The sequence below is a fragment of the Rhinoderma darwinii genome, chromosome 11 (assembly GCF_050947455.1).
Source record: "Rhinoderma darwinii isolate aRhiDar2 chromosome 11, aRhiDar2.hap1, whole genome shotgun sequence".
Taxonomy (NCBI): Eukaryota; Metazoa; Chordata; class Amphibia; order Anura; family Rhinodermatidae; genus Rhinoderma; species Rhinoderma darwinii.
In genome coordinates this window covers 85281669-85299129 of record NC_134697.1, presented here as the reverse complement: position 1 = coordinate 85299129, position 17461 = coordinate 85281669, and the positions used below count along the sequence as shown (strand labels likewise).

The 17461-nt window shown below is 44.0% G+C and overlaps 1 protein-coding gene across 2 annotated transcripts; it reads left to right on the top strand.

Moving 5' to 3' along the window:
- The first annotated feature begins 75 nt into the window (after nucleotides 1–75).
- On the top strand, nucleotides 76–11210 carry LOC142663713 (uncharacterized). Of its 2 annotated transcripts, none has more exons than XM_075842499.1 (5): nucleotides 76–224; nucleotides 381–543; nucleotides 3073–3243; nucleotides 3326–3629; nucleotides 4608–11210. In XM_075842499.1, exons 2-5 carry the CDS (start codon nucleotides 466–468, stop codon nucleotides 5579–5581), a joined length of 1527 nt encoding a protein of 508 aa, XP_075698614.1. In that variant the 5' UTR covers nucleotides 76–224; nucleotides 381–465; the 3' UTR covers nucleotides 5582–11210. The 2 variants fall into 2 exon arrangements, with proteins under 2 accessions (XP_075698614.1, XP_075698613.1); XM_075842498.1 differs by having other exon boundaries at nucleotides 76–233.
- Nucleotides 11211–17461: the final 6251 nt, after the last annotated feature.

Genomic DNA, 17461 nt, shown 5'->3' with positions numbered 1-17461 from the left:
CCTGCGAGAGACAAAAAGATTGCGTGGAACTTAAAACCCCATCGTCTTTTGGAACGCAAAAATCGGAAGTACGCTGGAACGCACAGTGGTCAGTCGAATGGAACGCAGAAACCGGAAGTGAAACACCGGCAGACCGGAAGTTTTTTTTCTACTCTTGAACGTCCTGTTCATGTTACAAATGGGTGATAAAGGAAAGAAACCGCAGCCAATGTGAATGACTCCAGGTGACTCTGGTATTTGTCTTCTTATTTACCTCTGTTGCCATGATACACAGGAAGGGGAGTGGATTTCATCTTTGTATTCTCATTATTGTGCAGTAATACATGTTATACACATCAGAGCCTCATATTTATTACACTTTTTTTTTTTTTAATTTACAGGAAGGCAGTGCATTAAGTATACATGTCACGGGAAGACCCTCTTTATTAGGCGTCCCGCGTGGATCACGTGACTTTCTCGGGGAAGATGGAGAAGGACAGAATTTACATGGCTGAGAGGATATTTAATATTACCCTAGAGATAATCTGTCTGCTGACTGGAGAGGTGGGTGATGCTATATGTGCTCGGAAGAGACATAGATGAATAAGGCCATGTTCACACAGGGCGGATCCGCTGCGTAAAGTTACACCGCGCATCTACCCTGACGGCCGCAGGGAATTCAGTCTGAAAAACCGCACCAAATTGTGCTGCAGTTTTTCAGCCAGAATGTCCGCTGCAGAAAACTTCACATTAAAAAAAGAAAATTCATACTTACCCATAGCCATGACTACGCGTCCCTCTGCCGTCCCGCATCCCGGCCTCCTAGGGTGAAGTTTCATCCCATGTGACCGCTGCAGCCTGTGATTGGCTGCAGCGGTCACATGGGATGAAACACCAGCCCAGGAGGCCGGCCTGGATGAAGAAGCATAGAATTCTGGGTAAGTATAATAATTTATTTGTTCTTTCGGAGCTACGTTTTTTGCGGCAAAATCGCAACATCTGCTATTGTTGCGGGTTTTACCTCCCCATTGAATTCAATGGTGGAAACCCCCAACAAAAAGTGGTTACGAAAATACAATTGACATGCTGCGGATTAAAAAAACGCAACACGGGTCGATTTCTGAGCGTTTTTTCCGCTTATCATTTACGCAGCGCGTGGATGAGATTTGTTCAAATCTCATCCACTTTGCTGCTACTGTATTATGATGCGGGTTTTCCGCAACAAAATCTGTTGCGGAACATCCGCAGTATTTACACTGTGTGTGAACCCGGCCTAATGGTGGATGAGTAAGAAATTGTTCTACTAGATAATGGTGGTTGTAGTGCTTGAGTAAAAAAATAAAAAGGGAAATTCTCTACGGGTTTCACCCCGGCAGGTCACCATCGTCCCCTTGAGTAGCACCGGACACAAGACGCCTAGAATTCTGCAATTAGAATAATAATCAGCTCTGTTTTAGTAAATATTTGCAGGTCCCATGAAATAACAATTATGGAGCATGTTTTCTTAGTATGTAGGCACTGCAATGTTCCTCTGTTATTCCTCCTGCAAATGTATGAATAAATTGACAACTGGGCGTAACTATTCCCCTTGTCAAATGGGTGTGTCCTCACACCCTCTGATACTGTGCCTGTCAGTGCTGACAGTGTCCGGTTGTGCGGGGATACATCTTATTAACAAGGGGAATGGTAACGCCCAGTTGTCAATTTTATTCATTTCAGGAGGGTTGACAGGTCAAGCCTCTTCACGTTCGGGGTAGGAGCACACAGGGGTACACTGCATTTTTGGACGGAGTCCCTGCTGCGGAAACTGCTAGAAAGAAAGAGTTAATACTTACCCCGTTCTCTGTTGTCCTCCTACGTGGGGTGAAGCGCCACCTCCTGGGATAATGCTGCAGTCCATGTGACCGCTGCAGCCTTTAAATGTCATCCCAGGAGGCCGGGCTGCACTCAGTGTCGCGATCCTCTGTTCTATGAGAATGCCCGGGGGTAAGTATTAACCTTTTTTATTATTTTTAAAGCAAAAAAAGTGGGTTTCTTTTCTGATTTGCGACCTTTGTAGTGGAATCGCAGCTTTTCTGCCGCAAAAAACTGCCGCAAAAATCGCAACGTTTGCTTTTTGTTGCAGGTTTTACGCAATTCAATGGGGAAAACCCGGAGCAGAATAGCAGTGATTCCGCAGCATAAATTGACATTGGCGTGCTTAAAAACTGTGGGCATCGTGCCAAGAGATGAGGACAAGTCAATGCAGCCATTTAAAAAAACTGCACCGCAGATCAAATTAGGAACGGTTTCTCGTCTGATTTTTTACATTTCTTTAAATCTCCTCCACTTTGCTACTACTATATTACAAATTTACGTCAATGAAATCCATTGCAGAAAATCCGCAGTGTTTACGCTACGTGTGAGCATACCCTTAGAGTGTGTTCACACCTGCATAAAAACACATAGTTTTGCCGTGATTTTGCAGTAATAAACCGCCAATTATGCGCACGGAGTGAATAAGGTTCCTCTTACACGGCTTCGACAGCTCGTTGATCGGCGCTCGTTTGCTCCTTCCACAAGGAGGTATGTATGGGGACGAGCGCTCGTTACTCCGATCGCTCGTCCTCATATATTTCCATCATGTCGGCAGCGCGTTTCCCTGTTTACAAACCAAGATGTGCCGCCGACAACGATAATATTTCTTACAGCATAAATGATACAACCAGTCGATGAAGGAGCAGTTGCTTGTTCATTGGCTGACCGTTGCCCTGTTCACACAGAGCAAAGATTGTGTACGAGCGTCCATATGAACGCTGGATCATCTGCTGATCGTATCGTTTTAAAAAACTAAAATATTATCGTCGTCGGCAGCGCATCTTGGTGTGTAAGCTGCCGACATCATAATAATGTATGGGGACGAGAGATCGGAGTAACGAGTGCTGTCTCCTAGGACAATGCTATACAAGTATTGATGATTCTTCTGGGGCCGTAATGTCTAATTTTGATCAAGACCTCAACTTTTCCAAGATTAAGCCGTACTAAAGGCGATAGTTCCAGCGCTGTGGGTTTACATATAAGTCTCAAGTTTATAGTGTTGCTTTTAATTCATAGGATTGTACAGTTGTAAACAAGTATGGGGAACCTGTAACACCTACCAGCCGTTCCTGTCTGACAAGAGGATGGAGCAGGACCCAGAGCTCCATCACGTTATTAGAAAAGGGGGACCATGAGCAGAAGATCCTGGAACTCACCAACAAGATCATTCATCTGCTGACCGGAGAGGTGAGGACTACCGGGAATGCTGGGACATTATATAGTAACGCTATGAAGGTGTCGGGGTGATGACTGTCTCATTGTGTGTCAGGTTCCTATAAGATGTCAGGATGTCACCGTCTATTTCTCCATGGAGGAGTGGGAGTATTTAGAAGGACACAAGGATCTGTACAAGGACGTCATGATGGAGGACCACCTGCCCATCACATCACCGGGTAAAAGGGATCTGTACAAGGACGTCATGATGGAGGACCACCGGCCCCTCACATCACCTGGTAAGAGGGATCTGTACAAGGACGTCATGATGGAGGACCACCGGCCCCTCACTTCATCGGGTAAGAGGGATCTGTACAAGGACGTCATGATGGAGGACCACCGGCCCCTCACATCACCGGGTAAGAAGAGGGCATCTTGTTGACTTACATACTAGGTATTATCACTGTTTGTAAGCTGTAACGGTTGCCAAATTTAGGTCAGGTTGGGTTACACCAGTGTCTAAATTGTTGAGCATCATTTGTGTTGATGTAAATACATGGACACGCACATCTCCATAAAAATTCTGTTGCTTGAAAATTTACTATTCTAGCATTCAAACGCTCTTAATATTGTTGACAATCAGTGTGTTTGTTAAATGGACACTAAAATTTCAAGCAACTTATTCTAATCCAATAGTATACCTGATCTAGATCAACTTTATAATTTACTTATTGTTAAAATTTCGTTTTATCCATGCAAATTCTGTGTAAATATACTAATTCTTGGTCTCTGACGTCCACCCCGGTTGTCAAGTAAAATCCGTCCCTAGTTAAAGTTGGACTGCAGAAGGTGAGGGTGTGACTCTTCACTGCCTGCCTTTACAAGTCTATGGAGAGGGGAGAAGGGAGCAGAGAGAGAAGGAGACACAGACATGCTGGCCATATATGTCTATAGAGAGGGAAGGGTGAGCAGGTCGGAACAAGAGACACAAACACTCTGTCCATATAAGTCTATGGAGAGGGGAGGAGGAGCAGGATTCTCCTCTGAATGCAGTGTATAGAAGACATAAGTCGTTAGGCTCCAGCCACTAGCTCGGAGACAACTGAGAACTAGAGATAGTCTGCTGAAGGGAAAAATGCTAAATAATGCAGAATACAAGTCATATAATGTCCAAAAAAAAGAGTGCTATTCCTCCAGTACGCACATACGACAGCTTATTCTGAAAAGTTAGGTACACTTTAAATATGGTCATTTTCTTTTATGTACTCCATGTATTTTTCCCAAATTAGTTTGGTTCCCCACCTAGCTATAGAAACTCCCATCTCCAGTAACACTTCATAGACAAATTTTGACTGGTATTTAGTATTGTTCTTTTTATTTTATTTTATTTTTTTAAGGTTTATCAGAAGCCAAAATGAAGGAAAAATTGGCCTCACCAAGAAATGTAAACCTCACAGCCACTGACGTTTATGTACCCGTACAATATCCATCTTCTCATATGAATCCGAAATCTATGTTGGGTGATGAAGGAAATCTATCAGACACTGACATTTATATACAATATCCAACTATATACATTAAAGAGGAATCCGACTCCGGTGACAATGGAAATGTCACAGACACCGACACTTATGCAGATAATATTCAACTTTATCCATCCATTCATATTAAAGAGGAATCGACCTCTTGTGAAGAAAGCAATGTCACTGACACGGACACCTACACAGAGCAAACCCGCTACTCCTCTACTGACCAAGCAGCGGACACTATAGACAGTACATCTGAGTATCACAATTATTACTCCAGCAATGTCCATCTTCATAAGAATGACGCTGCTCAAGAAGAGCCGCCATCTATTATTTGTTCTGAATGCGGAGAATGTTTTTCCACCGATTCAATGCTCGTTCTTCATCAAAGAGTCCACGGAGGGAGAAAGATACATTCCTGCCCGGAATGCGGGATGTGTTTTAGCAACAGTACGTATCTTAGCGGTCACCTTAAAACCCACACTATAGAGAAGCCATTTGCTTGTTCGGAGTGCGGGAAACGCTTTGCCAACAACGAAGATTGCGTGAAACATGAAAGCGCTCACACGGTCCGGAGACCTTATATCTGTAATGTATGTGGAAAGTATTTCTCGAACAACTCGAACCGTGTTAGACACCAGAAAATACATACGGACGAAAAGCCATTTTCTTGCAGTGAGTGTGGGAAGAGTTTTAGACGTAAGACACATCTAACCATACATAGTCGGGTTCACACAGGAGAGAAGCCATTTAACTGCCCGGAATGCGGGAAATGTTTCAGCTGTAGCGCTCACCTTACCGCACATCGCCGCATTCATCGAAGAGAAGCCGTTTTCTTAGTCTGAAATGGGGATTTTTTTAAATGACATTTACAGGTGCCAACAAGATATCTCGAAGTTGGGTCCGTACATCATGATTCCTGGAATCCAAGGCCTGTAAAATCCCAAAATGCCGGCGCTCATCGCGACAAATGTTTTAGCTGTAAACGGCCAAAATCCTGTATGTGAAATATTTTTACATATATTGCATAAGATTAATGTTTTATCTACAAGACCCAGACATCATGCAGATGGGACAAGTGTCATTTTTATTTCAATTAAGAGGTGAATAAGTAGAGGTTAGACGCCACTTTTAGCGTTTCTCTACTGGTAGGACTAAGGATTGGGCATGTTGAACTTCAACATGCCAGATTCTTCTTTATCTGCAATCGGGGGAATGTCGAGAGACCCCCTTACACATTAGATTGTCACCTGCTTCCGCTGGCATTGCTGGCTTCGGACAACTTTTATCTAATGTGTATGGCCAGCTGTAGGGAGTAACTTTCCCTAGACCTCCCTGGGGCAAGCAATTTAGTAACACATTTCGAATATGGCTCAATATTGGAGTGCTCGTCTTCGTTGCAGTCTACCTCTTTGCACAATTATTGGAGTTCTGTCTTCTGCTCAGTTTTTTCTTCTGGTTACATTTACTTCATTATATGCTCTCGTCCGGTGGAGGTCTGCCGTAAAGAATAAGCAAAAGAGCCAATTAGTTTGGGCACAAATAGGCTTCGAGATGCAAGTCGAGCATTGTCTACACAATTTACTTGCTGCTAACGTAGTTTTGGTTGCAAAGTTTAATATCAATAGGAGAGAAAACCAGAGAGATTTTTCTATATTGTTTTTGGAGACGAAGGGCTGTGTAAACGAACGCCTGATCACAAGTCAGCTCATTGATCGGCGCTCGTTTCCTCCTATCACAAGGAACGATACATTTCCATCATGTCGTCAGCATGTCTCCCAATAATCGGGATCGAGCGTTTGTACGACTGCTAGTTCACCTGATCATTGTCCCACGTAAAAGGCCCTTTAAATGTTTGACTTGTATAGCATTGTCCTAGGAGAGCTCATTGATCGGCGCTCGTTTGGTCCTGTCACATGGAGCTATGAATGGGGATGAGCGATCACTACTGTGATCGCTCGTCCCCATACATTTTCATCATGTCGGCAGCGCGTCTCGCTATTTACACAGGGAGATGAGTTGCCGACGATGATAATATTTTATACTGCAGAAACAATAAGATCAATCGACGCGGCAGCGTTTGCTCGTTCATCGGCCGATCGTTGCCCACAGGGCAATGATCGGGATCGTGCGTTCTGTGAATGCTCGTGTGCCCGATAATTGGCCGGTGTAATAGTCTTTAGAGACTCGATTGAAGATATATTCAGTCATTTGAGAATTACGCAAATGTTCTCTTTTTGAAACAAGCTTCCCCATGCAACTGTTACATTACCTCATTAGTATTTTAGAAAAGTTCAATATGGTGCTTTACCTAGTAAGACTTTTGCCAGATACAAGGACTGGGCATGTCTAAGAAGCCCAGGTGACTCTGACCTCCATAGCTGTAAGACATGGCTGCTGTAAATGACTGTACCTTACATGAACCTCTGGATCAACACTGCAAGATTATAGGTTCAACTACATGGACTTATGTCTTTTTTATTTTTCAAACTGACTATTTATGTTACTTTATAACTGTGGAAGAGGAAGAGAAGAGCCAGGGACAGCTGCTTGTATTAAAAGGAAACCCAGTACATAGGCATAGCATTGCTTTCTGTGAGCAAATATGTGTTTTATAGGCTATGTAAACCTTTGTAGCCTTTTTTTTAAAATTAAATGTATGTATTTTGTTTTCTTCAAATGGACTTTTATTAAAAATGTTCGTTACTTTCTGCAATGCAGTTTCTATGTATGCACTATACATAGAAGCTGCATAGTGCAGCTGTAAGCCGAATCCGTCAGTCCGGACCGACAGCTTGGCTCGTGTGCGCCTCTAACACACAGGATAACACTAATACCGATCACATCAACGAACTTAGATATGATTGGTATCAGGGTTATCCTGTGTGTTAGAGGTTTAGGCTGTATTCACACGAATGGGTGCCGCGAAAAACTGCCAATTTGCACCTGTGCGGGACCTGTTTTCACGGATCCCTCATATACTTGTGTCTATTGAGGGATTCTGGAAAACATGGGCAAAAATGGGCCGTTCACACAGTCCGTTAAAAAAAAAAAAAAAGGCCATGTGATTAGCCCCATAGACATGCATTGATTTTAATGCAGTTGTGTTGCGGCCATTAAAAAAAAAAAGTCTGTCACGCAGTCGATTATCCCTGTCGTGTGAATAAGCCCTAAAGGGTTTACATAACCTTTAAGTCTTTTTCTTTAAAAAGTTAGTAAAGGCCCTGACAACTGATGACCTGTCCACCGGATAGGTCATCAGTATATGATTGGTGCAGGTCAGACACACGGACCCCGCACCGATCAGCTGTCCCGGCCGGCTGGGGGCATCGGATGTCATTGCACCGTATGCAGTGTACGGAGCCGGAAGCAGTTGGCTCCGTACGTTATATTGCGGCTGTGCTGCAGAACTGCAGCTCTGCTGTTATTCCGTGACAGGAACCATCTGTTTCCGGCATGGACGTCCGGTGCCCAGGTCGGACCCGCACCGATCATATACTGTTGACCTATCCGGTGGATACGTCATCAGTTGTCCGGTAGTGGAAACCCCCTTTATTATTTCTCCGTACCTCTGTTTATGGTTCCTTATCAGATTGCTTATCTTATCCAAAATTTTCCTAGGGCTGTCGTCATAATTCAAAATATTCTACGTTTGTTCTTTAGTCTGGCTTCCATAAACCATTCCAAGTAAAATATGTGGGATCTTGTGTTTTTGAAAATCATCTCGCCTGAGAATTATGGTTGTTGGTAATGCTAAAGAGCAGAAAACCCAGCTTGGAAAATCATGAGTGCAAAATGTGATGGGTGTTCTATAAAAATGTTCTATATTTCGATATAGGTATTACTGAAGAATTCATTTTAACCCTTACTTTGCAATCATTTTGATTATCTCTCACTATGGATGATCCAGCACGTCAGTGTGTTGCATGGCCACAGCCCATTAATCTTTAAAGTGTAACTAAAGTTTTAAAAAAACTTTTCACATGGCACAGTGACATGTCAGAATTTTTGATTGGTGGGGCATTCAGAGCACTGAGGCCCCCACCGATCGCTAAAACAAAGCAACCGAAGTTCTCGGTTGAGGGCTGCGTCACTTCATTTCTGGTCAGCTTCTCTCGGAGCGGTGTAAGGGTGTCATGTGAGTGGCTGCAGACCGTCAGGTTCGCTCTCCTCCTGACGGCCGCAGCTATGGGTCGGCGAGCGCTGGCCCCAGTCTCCTCAGGAGACGCCAGCGCTCACTTCCACTCACCTCGGCCGGATCTCGTAGTGTGTGCGCGCACACTTGTGCCCGCTCTTAAAGGGGCAGCGCGCATCGGACTTAAATGAAGTATCAGCCCATGAGTGCCCTGGACTATAAGAGGGGTTCAGCCCCTTGCTTCGATGCCTGAGCGTTGTTGTCGTACCCTATGTTTGTCTATGCAATGGTCTCCTAGTGTGTTCCTGATCCTGTTACCTGTATCCCGTGATATCCTGGTCGAGTGCCGTGCTGAGCCAAAGTCGTGCTGTGCTGTATACCACGTCTGTCCTGCTTCACCACGCCTGACATCTGCCCGCTGCCTAGTCCCAGCTGAGCTGCCACAGGTACCTGTTGGCCAGCTGCCATACCGCCAAGGCGGTACGGCCCAGGGGTTCCACAAACACTAAGGGCTTAATAAAAAGTCTATGAGCCAGTACACCGTTTACTAGGTTTACTTGTGGAAAGCCGATCAGAAACTAATCGGCACAGCGCACACTTGAGTGCTTCTGCTGCTTAGTTTTTTGCGATTGGTGGGGGATCAGTGCTCGGACCACCTCCAATCAAAACTTCTGACATGTCACTATTACATGTTAAAAGCTTTTTAAAAGTTTAGTTACCCTTTAATGTGAATTGTGTACAACCTCAATATCACTGCGGTGGCGTTGCAGGGAAATTTAACACTTGCTGCCAGATTGCCCCTCAAATTACAGCTGATTGATGGGCCTCTTAGCAGTTGGACATCCTGTGATCAGTTTGTTGGGGGACACTTCTAACAAAATCGGATTGTCATTTTTCTATTCATTTGCGGTAGAAATTTTTGCAAAAGTGACAAAAAGTGCAGCCGTATTGATCTTTTTTAATTCGCTTTAAACTTTATTAGGGTATGAACAAGTTGACAAAATGACAGTAGATTTAGTTTGAGAAGCCAATTCAAGGGTAATGACCAATATGGCTGCCAAAACTGAAAAAATGGCAATAGGTACTTAAAAAAGGACCAAACTTTGGCTACTGTTTGATTTAGGGTCTCTTAAACCTAGCTTCCGTTCATAACGGAGTTGTGCCAGCTATCACAGATCTGTTTTAGAACAGAAACCAACAAATCTTACCAACATATTAACCATTTTTACATTTTGGGTGGAAATCCTCTGGAATAACCCAATCCAACTGTCAAGCTAAGAACTGGATGGTTTAGACTGAGTGGTACAGAAACTTAGAACTGTGTTTTTCCATTTTCTTTGAAAAATAGAAAGGTAGTGTGTCACGGCTGTGGGGTATGTGGACCCACTAGGCCGCTCCGCCGTAGTGGAGTAGCAGCTGCCCAAACTACAGTCAACAATAACAGTCTCTGGGGTAAGAGTACCTGGGAGGATGTTCACGCAGATACTCGGAGTAGCAGACACGTGGCACAGGTGGTGTTTGGCGTGGCAGATGACAACATGACTCCAACACTAGATACAGCTCAGGAACAAGCACAGTTACGGGATACAGGTAGTAGGATACGGGAACACTGGAAGCAGGATAACAACTAAGGGACCATTTGCAAGACTAACTTGGGAATACAACAACAATACTCAGACATGGAGTGGAAGGGCAGAGCCCTTTATATAGTCCAGGAAGTAGGGGGATAGGTTAAGGAACATTTAGTTGGTGCGCGCGCTGGCCCTTTAAAGCTGGGGATGAGCACGTGCGTGCACCCTAGAGGCAGGAGAGTGCAAGATGCCAACAAGCTCTTAGTGTCCCGCGGTTGTGGACACAACATAGCGTACTTTATCCAGGTGATCCAAGCATGATCAGATATCTCACCGACCATCAGTTTCATGAAAACTTCAACATTGACATATCCCTCTCGTGTTAAAGACGGCATTATTGATGGTAACCGATTACCTTTGTAGGTTTATTACCTCTGATATCTACTGACAGCACTTCGGGTTCATAAAAATAATTTAAAGATTTCTTATTCTTACTGCAAGCTTACATTTCCGTCTTTACTCAAACCTCTTCTTGCTATGTGTTCACCCGTGTTTGTTGACTTAGTGACCATTGTCGGATTTCTGTGGGTAGGGTCTACTTAAAAAAATAGCTTCACAACCCTTTGGTATACAAATCGACTTCATCACGGTCTTGTCTAGACCAGGTATAGGAATAAGGAATCATCAATGGCTCACACCAGGTCATGAACTTTTTATATTCTATTATAGCCGTGTCTTTTTGTTTTTGGTGGCGATCTGAGACTGCAACTAGTTGATTAGTTATTGATCATATACCAAGTCCTTATCACGTGGTCTAAGGCTGGATTCACACGAGCACATTACGTCCGTAATGGATGGAACGTATTTCGGCCGCCAGTCCTGGATCGAACACACTGCAGGGAGCCGGGCTCCTAGCATCATAGTTATGTACGACGCTAGGAGTCCCTGCCTCGCTGCGGGACAACTGTCCCGTACTGTAATCATGTTTTCTGTACGGGACAGTAGTTCCACGGAGAGGTAGGGACTCCTAGCGTCGTACATAACTATGATGCTAGGAGCCCGGCTCCCTGCACTGTGTTCGGTCCGAGACTTGCGGCCGAAAAACGTTCCATCCATTACGGACGTAATGTGCTTGTGTGAATCCAGCCTTAGAAGAAAAATCCTTTGCCCCATGAATTTGATTAAAAAAAAGTGACAATTTGTATTATAGTAAAGTTTGACGTCATCCAAACTTAGTTGTCCAGTGTCCCGAAAGCTGAGAAGTCCAAATATATCAGAAAACTACTGGTGCCGTTGGATAATTTTTTTTCTATATTGACCACTTGTCTCGGCAGTTGTAAGTGTAGAGAGTTTAAAGGGAACCGGTCACCAGCAATAGCTGCTGGAAGTAGGTGCAAAATCATTTTTATGTAACCTATAATTATCTTCTAAAGTAGGCTCTGTACCTAGTAGTATTCCGTTTTTTAATGTTCCTATGCCATATGCTAATGAGCATAAGAGTCATATCTTCATTCCTCAAGCCTTTCCAAGTAAACCTGCCTCCTAACTCTTGATTGACAGCTCCCCGCATCCCTCCAACACACACAAAATTCTGTGCTTGTGCATTGATGTCCTGTTCTGGTGTGTGCGCACAATGGGACACCATAGCGGCGCATGCGCAGTAATTTGATTTGAGGCCCGGATGAAGCAGTGAAGGGTGTCAGAACATTCATGACGGGCGCATGCGCGCTATCTCAGACAAGACTTCGGCATTCAGGGCAGGCATAGGAGGAACGAGACTGCCGGATTATTACCATAAAAGGCGTAAAATATTTGCAGACCGTTATTTACGGTCGGAGGAGTTTAGGAGAGGGGATAACGGCAATGAACTTTTGACAGCAGTGGCTGGGGAGGGGTGAGTAGAGGTCAATAGGTGAAATGCTGGTGACAGGTTCCCTTTAATAACGAGCAGAAATGGTATATAATTGTGTTTTTATTACTGGGATGTAGTCAAATTAAATTATTATTATTATAAAATATGTTCAAGGATTCCAGATAAAATAACATGTCGATTTTTATATGTACAGTGGAGGAAATAAGTATTTGATCCCTTGCTGATTTTGTACGTTTGCCCACTGTCAAAGACATGAACAGTCTAGAATTTTTAGGCTAGGTTAATTTTACCAGTGAGAGATAGATTATATAAAAAAAAAACAAGAAAATCACATAGTCAAAATTATATATATTTATTTGCATTGTGCACAGAGAAATAAGTATTTGATCCCCTACCAACCATTAAGAGTTCAGCCTCCTCCAGACCAGTTACACGCTCCAAATCAACTTGGTGCCTGCATTAAAGACAGCTGTCTTACATGGTCACCTGTATAAAAGACTCCTGTCCACAGACTCAATTAATCAGTCTGACTCTAACCTCTACAACATGGGCAAGACCAAAGAGCTTTCTAAGGATGTCAGGGACAAGATCATAGACCTGCACAAGGCTGGAATGGGCTACAAAACCATAAGTAAGACGCTGGGTGAGAAGGAGACAACTGTTGGTGCAATAGTAAGAAAATAGAAGACATACAAAATGACTGTCAATCGACATCGATCTGGGGCTCCATGCAAAATCTCACCTCGTGGGGTATCCTTGATCCTGAGGAAGGTGAGAGCTCAGCCGAAAACTACACGGGGGGAACTTGTTAATGATCTCAAGGCAGCTGGGACCACAGTCACCAAGAAAACCATTGGTAACACATTACGCCGTAATGGATTAAAATCCTGCAGTGCCCGCAAGGTCCCCCTGCTCAAGAAGGCACATGTACAGGCCCGTCTGAAGTTTGCAAATGAACATCTGGATGATTCTGAGAGTCATTGGGAGAAGGTGCTGTGGTCAGATGAGACTAAAATTGAGCTCTTTGGCATTAACTCAACTCGCCGTGTTTGGAGGAAGAGAAATGCTGCCTATGACCCAAAGAACACCGTCCCCACTGTCAAGCATGGAGGTGGAAACATTATGTTTTGGGGGTGTTTCTCTGCTAAGGGCACAGGACTACTTCACCGCATCAATGGGAGAATGGATGGAGCAATGTACCGTCAAATCCTGAGTGACAACGCCCTCCCTCCACCAGGACATTAAAAATGGCTCGTGGCTGGGTCTTCCAGCACGACAATGACCTGAAACATACAGCCAAGACAACAAAGGAATGGCTCAAAAAGAAGCACATTAAGGTCATGGAGTGGCCTAGCCAGTCTCCAGACCTTAATCCCATCGAAAACTTATGGAGGGAGCTGAAGATCCGAGTTGCCAAGCGACAGCCTCGAAATCTTAATCATTTACAGATGATCTGGAATGAGGAGTGGGCCAAAATTCCATCTAACATGTGTGCAAACCTCATCATCAACTACAAAAAACGTCTGACTGCTGTGCTTGCCAACAAGGGTTTTGCCACCAAGTATTAAGTCTTGTTTGCCAAAGGGATCAAATACTAATTTCTCTGTGCACAATGCAAATAAATATATATAATTTTGACAATGTGATTTTCATTATTTTTTTTAATATATAATCTAAATCTCTCACTGGTAAAATTAACCTAGCCTAAAAATTCTAGACTGTTCATGTCTTTGACAGTGGGCAAACTTACAAAATCAGCAAGGGATCAAATACTTATTTCTTTCACTGTATATATATATTAAAAGTAAATGAGATTATATTGTGACCCATGACTGAATGATTCCGATGCGCTCGGTAGGAATTATTTATATAGATGTTCTCTTGTTTAGATCTAGTTGACTTTAGGTCCATGTATTTTTGTTTACGTGATGGTAGCGATTGAACCGAGAGATTTTTTTTTTTTAACTTTGTACAAAAAATAAATGGGTGACTTTTATTCTAACCTGGATGCCGTTGTGTCTCATTATTATTGTAGTGAGTCTGTAGGTTTCCATATTTCTACCTGATCCTTCTACCCATGCATTGGTTGTATTGTATCTGTTGTTGTGATACAGTTGCGACAATTTTTGCAACCCAAGTGCCTGACACTTGAGGTTGTCATTCAGTATTAAGTCGCAACCCAAATCTTGTCAAATTCACATCATTACTCACCAGAAGTTGCCATGTAGCCCAGGCTTTACGGAAGAGTGTTTGCCAACATAAGCTCTGTTTAGATGAGGGCATTTGTAGAGTCCAACCAAAGATGAAGGAGTTGGCATAATAAACCTGGGAGGCTAAGGAATGACACTATAAACGAGTGGGGGTTTTCCTGACTGTCCATAGGTCATGATTGGATGACGGGGAGATACAAGCCTATTAACACATTCGCTATTTCCTAGATTTTTATGTGGCATTGGGGTGGCGGGGGGGGGGGGGTATTTAGTGTGCCGACTTGGTAAATGTGACTGCGTATTTATCAGGTGTACGTAACATTACTTCTTTGGGTGACCAAGGACCATAAAACTGTGACCAGTGGTGTCCATCCACATTGATCCCCCACCCCAACTCAAGAAGTGGCTACAGAATGGGATCTACAGAAAACTACCAGAACTACAAGTTCCTATGCCTGCTCTAGAGCACCAGCATTGTCCAATAAAAAAAAGGCACTCCGGTAAGCAGGAAGGTAGATACACATACTTGCCTACGCTCCCCAAATTTCCTGCTGCCAATTTTGACCCACCTACAACATCAGGGCAACTTTAGGGTTTTTATTCCAGGGCCAATTTAAGTTCCCAATCCACCCCTATTTGTGTGCCTTTATTTAATGGGCAAAGCACCTGTGAAACCCACACTTCCAATCTCATCTACTTAATGAATACACTTTTTGCCAATTAGCTGTTGGAGAAGTCATTAACACAGAGGTTCACTTACTTTTTTCTCTCTGCACTGTGGATGTTTACTCAATGTGCTCAATAAAAGACATGAACAGTACAAGTGTTGTGTGTTTAGTTAGATCATGTTTGTCTATAATTTTGATAGAAATCAGTCCACATTTTAATAGTAATCAATGCAGAAATCCAGTTCGTAGGATAGGGTATAACTTAATGATCAGTGGGTGTCCGACAGCTGGTACCCCCACCAATCACGAGAACGGGGGTCCTGTTACCCCTTGTTTGAACAGAGCGGCAGTTCGCTCATGCTCTCATGGAACTCAATAAATCCGTATTTAACAGACTTTTTTTAGGAATTCAATCCTTGTAACGGCCGGTAAAAACTGATCCTGGCCGAGGACTCCCCAGACACAGTGCTACTTTGAGCCTGGGGAAGCCCTTGACATTACTGTTCATATCTAGAAAGTGAAGTCAGGGCTTTCAGCTATGGAGTCCCCAGCCAGAGCATCGCAAGATCTCTGGCCAGGGACTCCTGTCTTGGGAAAGCCCTTGACGTCACTGTCCATATATGGACATTGACATCAGGGCCTCCTTCTGACCCCCCCCCCCCCCAGTAGATGGAGCCCCTGACCTCTGTTCATATATGGATAGTGCCGTCAGGGGCTCCCTCTAAGAGCGGAATCCCCTGCCATAGCGTTTCTGTCGCTTTGGACTGTAATTATGCTCCTGGAGAAGCCCCTGGTGTCACTATCCATATAAGGACAGTTAAAGACCAGAAAGAGAGGCTTTGTCACTGCTTGACAAAGGCTGCATTGAGCAGCTTAAATGTTGCACCATACTCTTTGCACAAATGGGAGAATAAACCTGCACTCTTGAAATCAAGTTTGCAGTGCTGCCTCTTCTTCTTGTCTTTACCTGTACTGTGGGGATCTACAAGTCTGATTCCTTGAGGCTGGCACTCGCAGTGCCCTGGAAGCCTCGTTCTGCTGTGCTGCCCACATCTCTACTATTTGTTCATGTAAGGACAGTGACGTCAGGAGCTACACCTGCCGACACTATTGCAGGTGATTCCGCTTTTAGAGGGAGCCCGATGTCACTGTCCATATATGGACAGAGACTTCAGGGCCTTCTAGGAGCGGAATCCCTGGCCAGAGGGATTTTACTCCTACAGGGGGCTACAGTGGCGTTATCTACAGGGGGTGTGGCACTATCTACATGGGCACAGTGGCACTATATGGGGCTCTGGCACTTTGTATGTGGACGCTATGTCACTTTATATGTGGGCACTGTCAGTATCTATAGTGGACACAGGCACTTTATATGTTGGCACTATCTACAGTGAGCACTGTGGCAATATGTCGGCACTGTCTACAGTGCACACTGTGGCACAATCTACATGGGCTCTGTGGTGTTTTCAGGGGGTTGGCACAAAAAACCCCTGACAAATGAAATCCATCCATTTTTTTTAACGGCCATGAAAAGCGGATGACAAACGGCCATGAAATGGATGACAATTTTAGAGACACACTGATGCAAAATGGCCATGAAAAACTGACCGTTGCTCAGTTTTTATTGGCCATTTTTTTTCCCAGTCGTTTGCCTAGGCTACAGTCACACAACAGTGGGAAAAAAATGGGCATTAAAAACTGATCAATGGTCAGTTTTTCATGGCCATTTTGCATCAGTGTTTCTCCAATTTTCATCCATTTCCAGTCCGTTTTTAATGGCCGTATGTCATCCGTTTTTCATGGCCGTTAAAAAAAACTGATGGATTTAATTTGTTTGTTTTATTGTCAAAACTCCCTGAAAACACCACAGTGCCCATGTAGATAGTGCTGCAATAACCCTGTAGATAGTGCCACAGTGTCCACTGTGTAGTGCCCACATATAGTGACAGTGCCCACATATAAAGTGCCAGTGCCCTCATAGTGCTCCATGTAGATAGCAGAAGTGTCCCCTGTAGTCACACCCCCATATAGTGCCACAGTGCCCATGTAGATAGTGCCACACCCCTGTAGATAGCACCCCCCCATTGTAGATAGCACCCCATGTAGATAGCACCCCAGTAGATAGCACCTCCCCATAAATGGCACTTGGCCCCTGTAGATAGCGCCTGTGTAGCGTGTAGCTCCCTGTAGGAGCGGAATCGCTCTGGCCGGGGATTTCACTACTAGAGGGAGCCCCTGATATCTGTCTATATATGGACAGTGTCACCA